This window comes from Malurus melanocephalus, unplaced genomic scaffold, assembly GCF_030028575.1.
Source record: "Malurus melanocephalus ecotype Western Australia unplaced genomic scaffold, MMel_1.1 scaffold_156, whole genome shotgun sequence".
Taxonomy (NCBI): Eukaryota; Metazoa; Chordata; class Aves; order Passeriformes; family Maluridae; genus Malurus; species Malurus melanocephalus.
This window is the reverse complement of record NW_026623388.1, coordinates 1,537,470-1,554,370: the sequence shown is the minus strand read 5'-3', so window position 1 is coordinate 1,554,370 and position 16,901 is coordinate 1,537,470. Positions and strand designations below refer to the sequence as shown.

Sequence of the window (16,901 nt, the reverse complement as noted above, 5' to 3'; positions counted from 1 at the left end):
CAAAAAGAGAGTGCTATTAGTACTGTAATAACAATAACAGCCTTGCACTCTTCTTTGCTCTCCTGGTGCTCTGTGCCCCGACAGCATCAACCAAGTCCATCAATTACTATGTTAACTTCTTTAGTATCATCATATAATCAGTACCAAACTTTTTGCTCTACTTGGTGACTCTGCATTAAAAGGAAAATATCACTGGCTTTGCACATTAGGTAATAAGTTTTACCTGCATGCTGCTGAAGTTTGAGTACAGACTTCTTTCTAATGAACAAAATTTTCCCCCAAAACACTACATACAGGTTCCATATGCCTCCATATGCACACCATATATCTGGTATTATCAGGGAAAACACTGATACAAATATTTTATTTCAAGACATAAAAGATCCTTTCTTCCAAAAGATATTCCACAAGGTCCACAAAGAGATCCAGCATCCCTAGAAATGACAGATTTCCTATGGATGCGTGGGCCATGGTTTTTTGGTCTCGCTTATCTGGATCCCTCCGTACACCACATAACCTCCCTATCTAACACAGCCTTAAGCCAAAACCTCCTGCTCTGCCTCATACCACTCAAATCACTGCATGATGCTGGATGCTTCCTGCTCTGGTCCTTTCCTTGTCCTCAAACCCTCTAGAGACTGTAAAATGATGCTGCTTCTTATGTACCCTACATACTGGCTGGACAAGAACCATCACAGGCAATAGTTGTTGGTGGTTTATGTGTGTATTTATGGAACAGCCAGCTGACCAGCCAGTCAAGGCAAAAAGTAGGTGTATTTGCCTGATGTTGCTACTGCTCTTCAAACTGTACATGAGATTCATGATTTTGACATCTGTATTCCTCTAGAAAATTAAACTGAAATAAGTTGATGGACTTTAGAACTATTTGGAGGACAACGAACCGAGTTAGAGTCTAGACTTCTGGAACTGGTTATGGAAGGTTTGATACTTAAAAATARTTTGGAAGACAATGGGAAAGGGATGCTACAGTGATTCCAAATCTTCTTGGTGCTTACAGAAACTAGAAGAGATGATTCCTTTCTATTCTTATATAAAGCAATTGGAAGATTATAATAATATTTTTACTCTATAGCCTCAAAACTCAGAATAGGTTTTGAAGTAAAATTCAAACACTGTCATTTTCAAAAAAAAAAAAAAAAAAAAATCCAAAAATATTTGACAACATTAAAAAGAAATGCGAACACACCCACTGTTACCTGATCACAGCACCAGGATCCCTGATATACAGCTGTCCGGAACAATGGTTTGACAAAGGGGTTGTATTTAAACTGCTACTACAGGTACTTAAAGAAGATTCCCACTCTTTCGTATCTCCTCATTAACCTGAGTTCTGCTGTCTGAAGCAATCAGCAGTCTTCATTTTTCATCACTTTCTTGGCTGTGCATATATCAGAGTTAACAGAATAATTGAACTGGTTAAATATACTAAGTGATTAGTTTAGTAGGGTAAGTGCAGTTCCCACACTCCAGTTAATACAGAAATCCTGGATACGGTTCAGTGTGACTGATTCCCGAGTCTCCGAGTTGTTAATGTAGTTTTAACTTGCTTGGCTCTTGCCAGATTTAGCCAAGAAAAATGCATCAGGTGCACAGATCCTGTTTGCAGAAATAGCTGCTCTGGAGATCAGAAAATACCTTGTTTCCCAAATTAGATGTGCTACTCTTGTGCCAGCATTATTTTTCTGTTTTAAGAGCATCCTCCCACATACATACATTCTTTCTCATCCTGCATTTATAGATAATAATTCCATATGCTCTCATTATTTTTCTTTGCTAGWCTCACAGCCTATAAACATCTTTTACTTGCAAAATAGGTACTCCTGAGTCCTCAGCTGGAAACCTGTTTACAACCTCAGTATATGGTTTTCAAGTCAAGTGRATTCCAAGAAGAGCCAGGGAAGGAAAGGCCAGATATGAAGGGCTGATGTTCCTTGATGGTTTTCTGAAATTGCTGCATTTCAATTGGCCTTCCTTCTGTACAAATGGACATAGACCTTGGAACAACAATGTTTGTATTTTCCTATCTGTGTTAGAAATGAGTACAAAGATTTGTTGTTATTTTCATTGCCGTAGCAAACTAGTTCTTCCTGACTAAAATACTAAGTTTTTTTTTTTTCTCCTTCTCCTGCTCCTTCTCCTTCTGTATTAGATTTTTTTCTTAATGACTCCTATTTCAGGAACACTGCATTTTTTTTCCTATTTCTATTCCTTCCATTTTTAATAGCTCTCTTTTTCTGCTGTAGTAGATTCTCATTATAAAGGGTAAGACTGAAATCAAGAATCATAGAGTCACAGAATATGCTGTAGTAGAAGGGTTTTATCAGGATCATCTAGCCCAATTCCTGAATGAAAACATTAAATCTATAAAAAATTAATGAAATAGTGCATTAAGGAATCACCAAGGTTATAGGAGTTTCCAGCATTTCAGGGTGTCGTTTGCTTTAGAATTATTGAAAAATATGCTATGTCTATTTGATTGTGCCTACTTTTTTCATCCATTAGAGTTATTGCAAAACCAAGAATACCTCAAAACCTGGCTCATCTTAATATAATAATACATTAAAGGCTGTGCTTTTACAGAAAGGGCATATCTGCAAGATACTTTGTTTACAGAAAGTGTATCAGCCATGGTTGAATGCAAAGAGGCATATTAGCAGAAAAATGCAGTAAATACTGGAATGATAACAATAAAAAACAGTAAAGGATATAGGAATCCARTATTTCCACTATTAGGATGTAAGTAAAATGCTTTATTAAAATAAACACCTCAGTGCATAACATGCAAAGGGTATTCTCTAAGGGCACCCTTTAACCTAAGTAGTGGCTTTAAAAAAAAAAAAAAAAAAAAAAAAAAAAAAAAAAAAAAAAAACCAAAAAAAAAACAAACAACCAGCCATGATGTTCAAGGACAAAAAGGTAAAAAGCTAAAATTTCACGCACTGCAAACAGGGAAAAAAGCTACACACATTCAGTAACAGCAGTATCATCTGCAAAACATATTGTTCTGATTCTAAGAATTGAAGGAGAAATTAATTAAAAAAAAATCAGAGTGATGTTGTCTTTCTCTTTCTTCAGAGTATCAAGATGTCAGTGAACTTTCTCATTCATTCTCCAAAGTAGCAGTGACAATCTGTTCCCTGTAAATGAATGATGCTAAGAGGGTCTAAAACCAGCTTTGTGGAGATGAACAAAATCAGAAAATGAGCGGATCAAAAAGCACTATGCATATTTCAAGATTCAGAAGCAACCAGGTAATCAAAAGACAAACTGAGAATAAAAGATGGTGGCATTTGATTTCAAAACAAACAAAACACAGAAAAGGCAATATAATATTAGTAATATAAGGTGCTGGAGTGAAAGAAAGGAAATATAAAGGGCAATAGAATATGATGTATCATGTTCTCTTATTTTGGAACCTCAAGTTCACACCCTTCACACAGGCTGGAAAGTCCAGGCAGGCTGGAAGTCTCCTTTCATTCTCTTTTTGTGAGAACCATATGTGAGGCCACATGGCCTGTGAGAGACAGGGACCACAGTTTGGCTGATGTTGGTATCCTTGGTTTATGGAACAGCTGGCCCAAAGAGTGGTTGGGAACCTGTTGTTCTGTTGTAAGTGTATGGAACTAAGGATAAACACCCCCACACTCTGTTGACTCAATCCTTTATTACACACCCTTCAAAATMACAAATGGGTTTTCCAACTGAAGTGCAAACATGCAGCCACAGCTAATCAGCTTTGCAAAAAGTCAATTGGAATTCTTTCAGTGTTGCCTGAGGCTTCTCAAATCTTTTCCCTCTTGGATTCCYCAATTGCTTCTGCTCTTCATTGTAAATAAATAGGGACAGTGGCACAAGAGCTTTTGTCCTGCACTGCAGTACATCAAACAAGCACTGCAGTACATCCAACTAGCAAGGCACCTTATTCTGATGGCCTTTCTCTCTGGGGCCAACTGATTATCAGATCTTAATGAGTATCTGGTAAAGCTGCAAACTAGGTAAAGRCACTTCCAAATTCTCCTGAGCTGAGCGCTGCTTAGCACTTCTGTGATAAAGCAGCTTTATTTGTTCCTCTTCCTGTTATCTCTAAGCACAATTATAGCAGGAATTTACAAAGTTTGCCTTTACAAAGACATARGTCTTAAATTTGTAAGGAACAAGAGAATGTGGTGTCAAGTCTGATCTCTAGACATATGAGCTCTTGAGTTTCATGTCCTTTTATCAAACTTCTCACTTTGCTTTGAACTACTGTATAACACCAAGAAAGCAGCAGTGTTCCTTTCAAACTCTAAGGAGCTCAAAACAATTCTGACTCTAAGTAATAACTGACCTCTCATTAAAAAAAAAAAAAAAAAAAAAAAAATCCATGGTTGTATACTGAATTTTCCCAGTTTTACTTAGAGCAGTTTGGTTTCATTATGCCTTTGAAAGATCAAAGAGCTCCCTTCAGCTACAGTAGTAATGGTAACAATACAGAACTGTACAGACTTCTGCAATTACCCTCACAAAAGTGTGAAGATGCTGTTCTTCTCTTAAGGAAGGCCAAGGAAGTTTAAATCCCTGTTTTATGTTTTTGGTCCATCTATTTAAACATCTGGATGTCTTTTTCATAGCAAGCATTGTTTGTTTCTGCCAGTATTTTCAAACCGTGGTGGAGAAACAGGTCCTGGTAGACATGAGGATTTGTTTTAGYTGAGACATCAGCATTCACTGACTAAAAAGCATAAAGGGCTTAGCCAGCTCCAGACTTGTCACAACCTATCTCAGGTACTAGGAAAACTCTCTTACATGAATAGCTGAGCAGAAGGTTAGAATAGATTAAAAATTATTTTATCTAGTGTATACAATTCAGTGATCAGCAATGAAAATTCACACTGCTGAATTATTGAAAGAGCTGTAAAAGTAATTTTGGTTTAGGATGCTGACATTGCCACCACTGCAAATCTACCACTTTAACTGAACACTCAGATATTGGATTCAAGTGTTGAGTGTTAAAGACTAAATGGGAAACTTAGTAGGAGACAGCACTGATTTTTGTCGTATACAAAAAAAAAAAGAAGACAAACAAGGAGTGAAGAACCTTTAAGAGTATCTCTTTGACAAAACCACACAATATGTAAGGGAAAGATAGGCTTGTAGCTACAAATATGCTGTCAGGTTTTGATACTGGCTTTGTCACAGTYTTCCTGTCTGATCTTAGACAGATCACTATTTGATGCTTCCACGTTCTCCCTGCAGTAAAATGTTAACAATGTCCAGTTCTGTATGTCATGATTATAACATGATTTGAGAACCCTGGGTGTAATTTGCTCTGTGTTACTTCATGGAAAGAATGAGTTTCATTTAACTGGAATCAAGATTAGCAATACCATGGTTTTGCCACAGCTTGCTGCAATTAGCGGGCCTACCCTTAATGCATCTGCAATRGTAGAAAATCTGATTGTTCTCAGGTTTTTTTATTATCCCCCAACTGAAAGTTACTGTCACCAAAGGTTTGGATGGGTAGGTGGAGCAGTTTCTGCATTCAGGGGCTGGCTGTCTTACCTAAAGCAGCATTCTGAGGTATTTTAAAGATTCCTTGAAAAGGAAYACATGTGCTTTCACTTGTGAGATTAAAGAAAATCAAGTGCCTGACTCGTAATGACATTCAGTGGGAATACAATGAGTTCGTAAAGGGATGCATGCCTAAACTCCCATTTTTCAATTAGAATTGTGCCTAGAATTCAAGAGTACCAACTTTCTTTACAGCTTTTTTCCCAAGTCAGAGGAAATGAATTCCAATATCCTGATATCCTTCCACTGACTATAATGGGACTTCAGTTGTGTCCTGCATTAGTCAATTAAAAAAGGGAATTCATATATAGAAGACAGAAGCAGGTATTCTGTTGAGATTAGAAATTTTTTTTTGGAAAGGAGTACATTCAGCAAACATGCAGTTCATTAATAATTTTAGTATATGTGCCTTAGTCTCTAAATAACGTAATGTGTATATTTAGTGAGATCAGCCTATACTGTAAGTCCAGCTTTATTTATCCGTCATTTCTCTGGGAATTTACCCAGGGACAGTTGATTACTCTTTATCAGTGGTCAGAACCACCTATTTAATGATTGACAAAATGCTTTCTTTGGAATAATGAACTTTCAAAAATAATGCTTCATAATTAAATTGTAAGCAAATACAGCATCTTAATTAAGGTTCATGAGCACATGTATTTCTAATTCAGTGAAAACCTCTATTCTCCTGTGGGGGTAGGGGAGAATATATCTGAAAGATTAACTACAAAACAAAACAAAAAAAACCTTTGGCCTAATATACAGAAATGTTTTTACTGGGATATAGTTGAATAAAACATCAGGCTTCTTCRGCAAGTAACAGCTTCTGACTACTCCCTGATGGATGCGCTTGAAAGCAAATGCTCATCCTTTGCTTACTGACAAAGGTGACCCTTTGATATTCTGAGTGCTTGATGCTGACAATCAAACCCTGAAATGTGTGTATGAATTTTATATGCTATATAAAAGCGTGTGTGTCAGGGAGGAAGAAGGGGGATGGAGAAGGGAGGATACAGACAAACGSTGAAAAAAAGAAGGGAATAGACATTCAGATTTAAATGAAGACTTAATAAGAAAGAAACAAATTCATATCAACAGGTTTAATTGAGTCTTGAATCTATTTGGATGCCCCTGTCATTCATTTCTACAGGTCAGAAACTGGGAAAATGAAAAATATCTCTGTTCTGTCATATTCTCTGACTTTTTTCTAAACACAAGTTTGTTATACAACCAGACAATTAAGGATTTCTGAGACAGTAGATGCAAYATAAAAAAGTCATACATGTATCTCTCAACAGGACCCTCTTGAAGCAGACTCCTCAACTAGAAAATTGTTTATGGGAAACTTTAGCCAAGTCTGGCATTGAGCAGATACTTCTTTCAAGTAAGCATTCCTCAAAGAATTTGTGAGGCTGTGAAGGGACAGCTCRCATGACCTGAGCACTGCAGCAGAATGATGCAGATCCTTACAAAGGCCAGGTCAGAAAGGCAAGGAGGATTAGCAAATAGTCAGCACATGTAGATGCAACTTTGCTTTGGAACAGGTGACAAATCAGTCGAGATCTTGAGRAGAAGAGGACAGGCCAACACGAGACATCACATTAGGTATCTGCCACAGATTGTCTGCTCAAAGAGATGAAGCAGATGCAGCCTTCTCTAGACAGAYGGAGGAAACCCTCTGATTGCAGGTCATAGCACCCTTGGGGGACTTTAATCATTCTTATGTTTGCTGGAAGGGCAATATGTCTGTGTGCAAGCAGCCCAGGCTTCTGCAGAAYGTCCTAAGACAACTTCTTCACCCAGGTGATGGATGAGTTGACCACAGGGTGTGCTGTGCTGGACCCATTCGTCATGAATAAAGGAGAACTGCTCAGGGATATGGAATAGCACTTTGCCCACAGGCCCCAAAGAGCCTTGAGTCAGGCAGAAAATTCTGTAGAGTGAAGCATTACCCACAGCAGACAAAAAACAATATATCAGGAGCCTTTTAAGTAAATTGGACACACTCAATTCCATAAGAAAAAAACTGGATGCATCTAAGGATGGTGACAGTGATGAAATGTTTCTTTCTATAATATCTGAAAAGCCATAGTCTTTGGGGAAGGTACTCAAATTCGGAAAGTAGGGAAAGTCACACCAATTCAGGTTCAAGAACCAGCATATCCTATCTAGGAATGCATATTAATTTTGACTTGAGAACCTGAAATTCTTTTGGTGAGAATACCCATGTCTATGCTCTCCCAATTATATAATATCTAGTATTCATGAAAGAAAAGAATTCTCTCTGAAGCACATATAATTGGTGTGATACTATCAGTCTAAAAACTCTAAAGGAAATTGTTCATAAAATATTTCTGTAGGTAAAATGACAGATATTTATAAGGTGAATGGTGTAGATCCTGACAGGATCTACCTGGAAGTAGCATGAGACTCAAGCTCACATGAGTTTGCAATTACCATGAATAAACATGTGAGAGCTTTCTTTTACAGGCATTAACTCTTTGCATGCAATCCCCTTGGCAGTTGTTATTCCCAAGCTGTACAGGACATTCTGYGAGTAATTTTAGCAGTTGTGAGCAGCATTAACTGTGCTTTAAGCAATTGATCTGAAATGTGTAAAACTACATGAAGTGGAAAGGAACTATGAAGGAATGCTCTGACACCTCAGTTTACATGCCCTTTAAATCCTCTGCCAGTGCCCCCATCAGCCTGATTGCCAAGGGCTGTAAGGTACAAGAAAGTATGTCATAGAGCCAAAGAACAGGGACATTGTTTGGTTCTGCCTTGGGTGGACCCTGCCCTTCCATTAATGATAACGCAATGCTAAACACAAAAATTGCACAAATGGCTTGACTGAACCTGATGTTGCCTTCCGACAGGAAGATACAGAATGGGCAAAAATGACCAATGTGCCAAAGATGACTCAATGATCAYTATGTGAGCCTGTGCAAGACATAAAAACCTTCTTTGTTCCAGCAGACATCTAGTGTAAACCATCACTTGATGTTTCACGATGTATAAAATAATGCCAGAGGGACAACATTCCCATAGAGAGGCCATTTCAGCTGAGCTCTCCAGGAGCACTGCCCTGTACCCCATGGCATAAGCAAGCTGGGGATAGAAGGACTGCAATCTTCATTAAACAATAGGGCTCCAAAATAACTCTGTAAAGAAAACTGTAGGGTTATAGTTCTAACATAAAACATTTGTTAATCCATTTCCTCCTTCTTTAATGTATGTTTTAAACTCTCAGTCACTCAGTATTTTTTTCTTTACAACCTTCATTTTTCTGTTTTGGGGTGGGTTATTTTATGAAATTAGAAGACAAGAGATATGGACTGCTATTTTTCTTTCTCTTTTCCTTCCAGAGCACAATTCTTTCATTTTCTTCATCTGCCACCTCAGACTTTCATGATAACTACAAGCTTCAGTGCATCCTGAAGTACTTGCAAGTGCGTGCTGAGGCTTCTTTCACCCCATTAATGGTGAAAGCAAGCCACAGTCTGCATTAGCACATCCRGATCAGCAGCAGGCATTCACATCACAACACATTTTCAGTTTGTGTTTTGAAATGTTACACTGCCTGGCCACAGCTCTCAACCCGCTGCTGCCCCACTGTGAACCGATGTTCACCAGTGAGGGAAAAGGCAGCAAAAGAAAAGGGAGGCACAGACAATATGTTTAATTTAATAAAGAGATTTCTCTAGGCTTTGTGGTTTACTATTTTGGGGAAGCCAACTGTAAACAACAAATGGTGAAGTAACAATGGTTGTCTTAGTCCTGAAAGAGGTTTTTTTTTTTTTTCCAGCTGTCACTAGCCTTCAAAATTTATATTCATGATGTTGCAGCTTCAGAKTGAGAGTGCTACTGTGCTAAACAAACAAATAAGAAAACAGTAATTGCAGCTCCAAAGAGCAGTGATCTAAAAAATCCATAATAAAGCATGAACTTAACATGCAGCCTCTCCCTACAGAGGAAGATTAATATGTTCAGCTGTTTTTCTATAGCTAGAAGTCTAGGGACACACAATCCAAGACTTGCTAACAAGAATAGAACAGGATAATCTGTGGAAAGATGTGATCCAAAATGTAAGCACTGGTATGAGTGGGTCATTAGCATGTGGAAAACAAAATTGTTTCGTTTGGAACACAAAACTGACAAGTAAGAATTAACAGGAATATTGTCTAGGGTCCTAGGATTTGCTTGCTTCTGTAGGTGGAATGGGGAAGAAGGGGAGGAGGTTATGTGTCATTACACTGTAAGTACCATCATGTGCCATAATGAAGGAAATGCAGTTTGTTTGAAACAGATGGTTGCAAGGCTCTTTTATTGTGCAATATATTTGGATACAAGGATGATGCCAAGTAGATTCACAATTATGATGATCGCAAACATTAACCATGCTATATTTCCTGCCTTTTCATTTTCTGAATAACATCCTTGCCCTTCCCACCCATTGCTCATTATCTCCTTTCTTAGCCCCTATACCATGGTTTGAAACCTGCCAGCTGTTTCTGGATTGTCGTCCTGGGCCTCTAACCTCTCAACTGTCCCTTACTGCAGAGCGATCTCCATTCTGCAGGGACCGACGGCACGGAGGACTTCTATCAGCGCCGGTAAATCTTTCAAAGAGGAGTACAAGACAAGTGTGTGTATGTGTGTGCAATTCAATACAGAAATGAAGGGCACTTGGRAAAGTCAAGTGGTGGAACATAAAATATGACTGATGGGTGAGGAATAATGGAAGTGCAGATGTGCCGCAGCATTTGTTCCACTTTTTAGGAGAATGACAAGTGTTCAGCCTATTGAAATGGGAGGCAGGTGACCTAACCATATAAATGGGGGGGGGGAGGGAATGGGATAAAAACTCTTGATTTTTTTTGTTTTGTTTTGTTTTTCAATCTCTGTTTTGAAATTTCTGACTTTTAGCTGTGCAGAAGGCCACTTAACCTCCCTTCACATCTTTTCTGTCACATGTAAAAGGCTGGTCTAAACACTTCCAGTGCTTCTGGATGCAGAATGCAGAATCTAGACCCTGAGACTGGATATTCTGATTATCTAAAACAAATTGAAAATTGCTTTGAGTATACTCCCTTTGCTTTCAGAGTATACTCACTGAATAAACAGAAGTTACAAGGGTATTCACTTCATGCATAGTAAAGATGACAAACAGTCTGTTTGGAACAGGAAACKGAAGGCATCAGGCATATATTATAGTGCAAGTTACAAAGCAAGGAAAAAAATACTGAACAAGTGTCTGCCAGTAAAGCTGCAGAAAAGATGTTAAAAGTGCAGATGGGGGACTTATTTTAGTTTGACTTTTCATAACTTGCTTTTTTTGGGGAACAAAAGTATATAACACTAGTGTATGAAAATCTGAGCAAAAGTGAAGATTTCTCTTGCTAGTTATCATGCCATCCAATTAAGATATGATACCTTTTAACAACTGGATTACCCATTACTTCCTAAAATGTTGAAAAGGCATGGACTCTATTACATRACAGTAATTTTCTTTGTTTCAATARSCCCCTGTGTGTGCTCATGGCCACATACTTTTGCCTCAKTACATTGCTTAGTCCCTCTACTTGCTTGGAGAGATTCTGCCTTTTGTTTCATTTGCTTCTGCTGAAATACRCTGCTGTGCTTGCCTTCAGAATAGTTGTAGCCAGGAGTAAAATCAGACAAAAGAAAGAAAAACACTGCTGAAACTATACTGTGATAACATTTAGYTCATCCCCTCCTCCAAAGCAGGGTCAAAATTACTTGAAAGAGGGGATTCTTTCCAAGTGGTTCTTTCAACACCAAATAAAACTATTCTGGGTTTGCCTACAGCAACACAGTATCCTTTTTGTTTTGCCAAGCCACATCCYGGCAGGACTTTGACTTTATCTTCCTTGAAAAATGGAGTTGTCAGCAGAGGTTGATTGTTTATGATGGGTTGTACAGGTAGTAACATCAGATAGCTTCCAGGCGAGCATACTGCTTGAACCATATGAACATCAATAAGACACAGCAGAAATGAAAAGTATGTCTGGAAGTTTCCTTTCAGTGCCAGACAGACAGAGTGTTACAAAACAGTTCCACAGTTGTGCCTGGTGTTACCAGGAAAGAAAGTGAGTCCTCTCCATTGCAGATCACCAGAAGCTGCTCCTGGGTTAATGAGTAAAATGTAAGTCTTGTTCAGGTATTTTTTTAGCCCTAAAGAAAGTGGAATCCTATCCTTTAGGTAACAATGATTCTAGGTTTGTGCGCTATACTAAGTGATGGATGCCAGTACATGGATTTTATGTAGCCAATGGGACAGGCATGTCAAAGCTGTCACATGCATACAAAAGGTTACTATGCCTATGAATATAATCCTGGAACAGGGCAGATTTCTTCACTTTTTTTTTTTCCCTCTAGAATATCTCAAGATCTGTAGAAAACACAGTGTATATTTCTATATACAGCTGCACTGCCACTTCATTGCTCACCTGTGATTTAAAGATGCATTCACTTCAGCTTTTTAACATTGTACTAAGCAGACACAGGTACAACCASATATCTTTTGAAACCCAACTCACATGTTGCAAATTTTGGCTAGGTAGTAGTGCTAGACACTTTTCTACTTTGATGCTCATACAATTCTTTTGTTTTATTTTTGGATTGAGTCCCTGCCAAGTGCTATAATTTCTGAACCAGAAGAAAAGATATCTTCAGGTTAAAATGTCACTGTGCCCATCAGTCACACTTCAGTGCATAGCTACAGTTCACAAGTTATTCAGCAGTGCAATGAATAATTCCAGTCTAGAACTTTTCTTCAAGTTCCTTATTATTAGGTCTGAGACTAGAGTGACTGGAGGAGTGAATTTCAACTCTTTTAAAAAAGACTTTATTTCACACACAGGAATGAAACTCAGGAATACAAAGATGGATAATAAAGCCATCGATCCAGTGTCAGCACCACAGCAAACATCAACTTGTATTTGCAATACTGCGAGTGTCTCACTGGCAGCCACACACCCCTGTCCACTGAGAAACAGCTGCATGTTTGGGCTGACAATGAAGTGTGCAACACAGAAAACTGGGAGCACTTTTGAATAGCTGAAAGTACCCATGGCTACYAAAAAAGGGCTATTTTGCTTCATATGTGCTTGGACAGTTAATTCCTAAAGGATGGAAAGCTTTGGGGTCAATAAAGAAAGAGTATACAGAGTACGGAGAACGACAGTGCTCTGTTGCATTGTCCTTAGTACTGCCTTGAGCTCTGTCTTCAGAAAGATTACCTTTCTCTTTTACTATCTCAAACCTGAATGCATTCCCTTTCACTGTTCTYTCCTACTCTCTAAAACTACTATGAYGAAAATCWGTTTTTTGTAGTATAAAGAGTTACAGGATTTTACAACTATAATTTGGGCAGCTCATAGAAATAATGTTTTTTAGAATCTTTCACAACAGGCTTCTCACATCTCAAATGTTGACGTAGATGTTTGGATTAAACAGATGTTAAAAAAAATGAAAAGGCAAAAGTGAAACCAGCATAAGTGGAAGGTGTTTTTATTTTTTTTTTTTTGTAGCTTATGTAGAATCTTTTTACTTTTATAGTTAAGATGTTAATGCCCACCAGCTTTAACCACTAACCACCAAAAACCCCAGAAGATTCATGTCTGCCTGTTTATTCAGTAAGGCATAAGCAYAATTCCCTTTTATACACCTATATTGCTACAGTTTTAAAATATTTTGCTGTTCACATTTCTTCTCTATATTCCTACCATTTAAAAGTCCATATTTAAGGTTAACATTTAGTCCACTGAGAAAAAAAAAAATATGCTTCATAAAAATGTTCATTAGCCTCATTTGCCCACATCAATCAAATTTAATTGCTCAGTTAAATTGCCTGGTTACCTCAATTTGGAGACATTTAGATGTTTCTATCATTTCCCCTCACACCAATCCTCAGCTTTAATAATAAAAGGCCGCTCTTCCATGCCTCTTGGCTAATTGTTCAGTAACAAGAGTGTGAGCAGTTCTGGCATTTGAAAGATGTGTGAAAGGCCACTCATGACYGGCTTAGGAGCACAGAATCAATGACATTTATATATTATGTGWTGTTTCTATGCTTTTCAACAGAAAGTGTAATAAAGTACAAATAGGTGGAAGAACAACTTTTAAAAATAACATACATTTTTTTTCACTCTCTGACTCCTGTTGGAGCTGTCTTGGTTTTCTGGTCCAACTAGACCATTTTTTAACTGTCTCTGAGCAAACTTATCCTGCAGGAATGTTCACTTCCCCATCAGTCCCTCTGAAGTCAATAGCTTGTACTCTAATTCTGCATTGGAAAGAATGTGAGGCTGAGCMAGTTTATTGTCAAAATTCACAGTGAAAATGAGAGACTGTAGGACTCACCGCAGGACCACATACTTTATCTTTGAATGAAAAGATCCCCATTACCCTGGCCACCCTCAGCAGACTGTGAAATAGGAGAGCGTGTGGAGGGACTGCTGTCTTTCCATTCGTTGTCTATTTTTTTTTTTCCTTGACTCCTTGCTTCATACCTGYTGGTTTCTTTTCTTCACCGTCCCATCTTCTGGTTTTGTTTTTGTTCTCTTTACATAAACTTTGTCCCAACTCATCCTCTACCACCATTTAATGTCATTTCCCCCTTCTTTCCATCTTGATTCGTTTTTGTAAACCTTCCATTCCTTCTGCCTCTGTCTTTCTACTTCTTTCCTCCTATTCTCTTCTGGGTTTTTTTCTACCCTCTTATCTTCCTTCTCTACTTCTCCTCTCTGAGGRCTCTCTGCCTTTGGCCTTTTCCTGTAGATTGGGCTCAATGGTACCTTTCATGAATGCTGATTATACTGGCTGGAGTTCTATGAGTATTACACCAGCTGAGTAGCTCTTCATTTGAATAATGCCTTGCAGCCATTTAGCAGGAAAGGAGTGCCACATCCAGCTTTGACTGACAGCTGACTGGCAGGCAAGAAAAGCAGCCACCATCTCTCATGGGAATATTCAGGAGCTTGCAGAGGGAGATARAATGTCAAACCACTGTGATCTGCAGCCTTTGCTAAGAGGCTTGAGAGTTCAAACTAGATCAGACACAACCCCATATTAACATGGAAAACCAAGCTGAATTGTTTCTGCTTTGAATGTCATCATCAATAGCATAATTTTTGCATTCTGCAAGRCAGATTCCTATAGRCTATGGCACCTTGGGCATTATAGACTYACTTTAGGCTCTTARCACAGGTGCATTAGCTCTAMAGCTCACATAAAGSTTGYTACCTACATGGGGGTCTGCTGCTCAGGGAGGCAAGCATTCTCACAGTTACGCTGTGACTTTTCTTTTACTTTTTTTAGCCCTTTCCCAATTCTCAGCATGCTTTAAAATTAGAAATTTTCAGCTGTYTGCTGCTTCTTAGTATACATGCACAGGGTATGCTTCAACCGAGCTTTGTAGCAGCATGGCTGGCRGTGTGAAGGTCACATCACACAGTCCTGGGTGGCACCACAAAACCTCATCAGAAAATGGCTGCAGCATTGTTGTGTGCAGTGGGGAATAAAAATAGAGAAGTGATTGCCTTTTGCTGGGTAAAGAGAAGCCTCACCAAAAATGTAGATACTGTGAATCCATAACTTAGATCTAATCCTCTTCCAGTTTATATAGTTTGACTGTAGCAAAATTAGTGAGTGTGAGGGAAAACGCATATTCCATGCTAAAGCTAAAAATCTGGCCTATAATTAAGCTGCAKTATTTCCAGACACAAAATAAAATGGAAAATCTTTAATAGAATTCCCAATGATTTGCYGTGGGACCTCCTGGTTAAATGAAGAACTTCTTGTTGATCACAATTTAAAGCTGAAGCGTGCTAACCTTCCCACTGAATTACTCYTCAGCAGAGGCTGGGCACACAGGGACATGAACTAAAAGTTGTAGCAGGCACTGCTTTTCCCTACTTGTTGTTGCTGGCCTTCCAGTGCTTCTAAAATCAAAACATAGATGAATACGAAAGAAACTTACCTTGCCAACATATTGGTAGTCAGTTCCTGTGTATTCCTCCAATAAAAAGAACTGATTCCACATCCAGCTTCTTTTGGAACGATGGAGGTCTTGCCTGCTGTTTCCAGACAACACCAAAACCTTGTCCTTTTCTGGAAAGCCACTAGTCCTTTCGGACAACGGAGTTAAGAAACTTTGGTGGGGCTGACCAGCCCAAAGCAGCAGCCAGAAGCAATGGTAAGTTCTCATCACGGCAACGCAAGAAGGTCTAAATAATGATTTTTTTGTCTTGTCCTCAAACTAACCTACTTTACTGCACTGAATCCAATCTCATGCCGTCTTCCTTCTTTAAATAGTCTCTGCAGTCTCAAAGGATCTCTGGAAGGAAAAATAACAACTTTTTAGCATTTCCAAAGGTACTTAACTGTCATTACTGCAGCAAGCAAGTCCAAAAAGTAGACGAGCAATAACGATTGTTGAAAACCTGGGCTATTTCTGATTCAAAATGTTGTAAATTTTCCTTCAAATAATCTGAGTGAATCTATATTGAGTAGCAAGGAGTCATGATGTTTGGATTAAGGATATGTGGGGGTCCCCTTTAACCGCATTTGCTTTTCTTCATCAATAAGGGCAAACCAGGCATTTTCTCTTTTTRCTGCCTGAACTTGGGGATGTAAGTGATTACTTTCTGATTTGGGATCTTGATGAGGTTACCTTGTTACATCAAAGAGGTGTTTGTGGAACTGCACACTGTCTCCCCAGGAGGCATTATGTTGCTATAGTTATGGACTGAAGAGCCTGGACTTAAAACCAGGATTTTTCCCTCACATTGAAGGAGTTTTGCCTTTGACTTCATTTAGAAAGGCCCAGATAAACAGGTTAGTGAAATAAATGTGTRTATTTTTCAATATCTCATGCATAATAGACCTGCTTGTTATTACATAGGAAATGAAGTGTCCACTTTGGTTTTCTCATTATCTGCTGCTGCCAGAGTTTTGTACTGAGTTTTGAATCTCTAAATACACAGTTATATTTGTAAATGCTTTCACTTATAACTTCTAAAAATAGAAAACTACCTACTGCATTCCACTATTATTAACATTAAATATTGGTGCACCAACAAAAGAATTAGAAAAATGACCTTTATCTCTGACTACTGCRTAATTTTCAACACACAAAATGCTATAGATACAGACCCCAGTGTAGTGTGGACAGCTCTTCCGTTCTTAAAAAGCTGAAAGTTTCTATTCAGAAAGGAAGTAAATATGCTATGTGCCTCAGGTTAGCAGTCGTACAAAATGCCTAATGAACAGCTTTGGAACATTTTATAATGTGAAGAAAACAG

General features: G+C 38.4%; 1 protein-coding gene across 1 annotated transcript in view; it reads right to left on the bottom strand.

Annotated features, from left to right (window-relative positions):
- The window catches only part of LOC130576818 (cadherin-6), a 43,976-nt gene extending 28,126 nt beyond the window's left edge, over positions 1–15,850 (bottom strand). Inside the window, exon 1 of the mRNA XM_057371745.1 lies at positions 15,578–15,850. Coding sequence (XP_057227728.1) covers positions 15,578–15,805 — 228 coding nt within the window. The 5' untranslated portion in view covers positions 15,806–15,850. The remainder of the gene's footprint in view (positions 1–15,577) is intronic.
- Between the last annotated feature and the right edge of the window lie 1,051 nt (positions 15,851–16,901).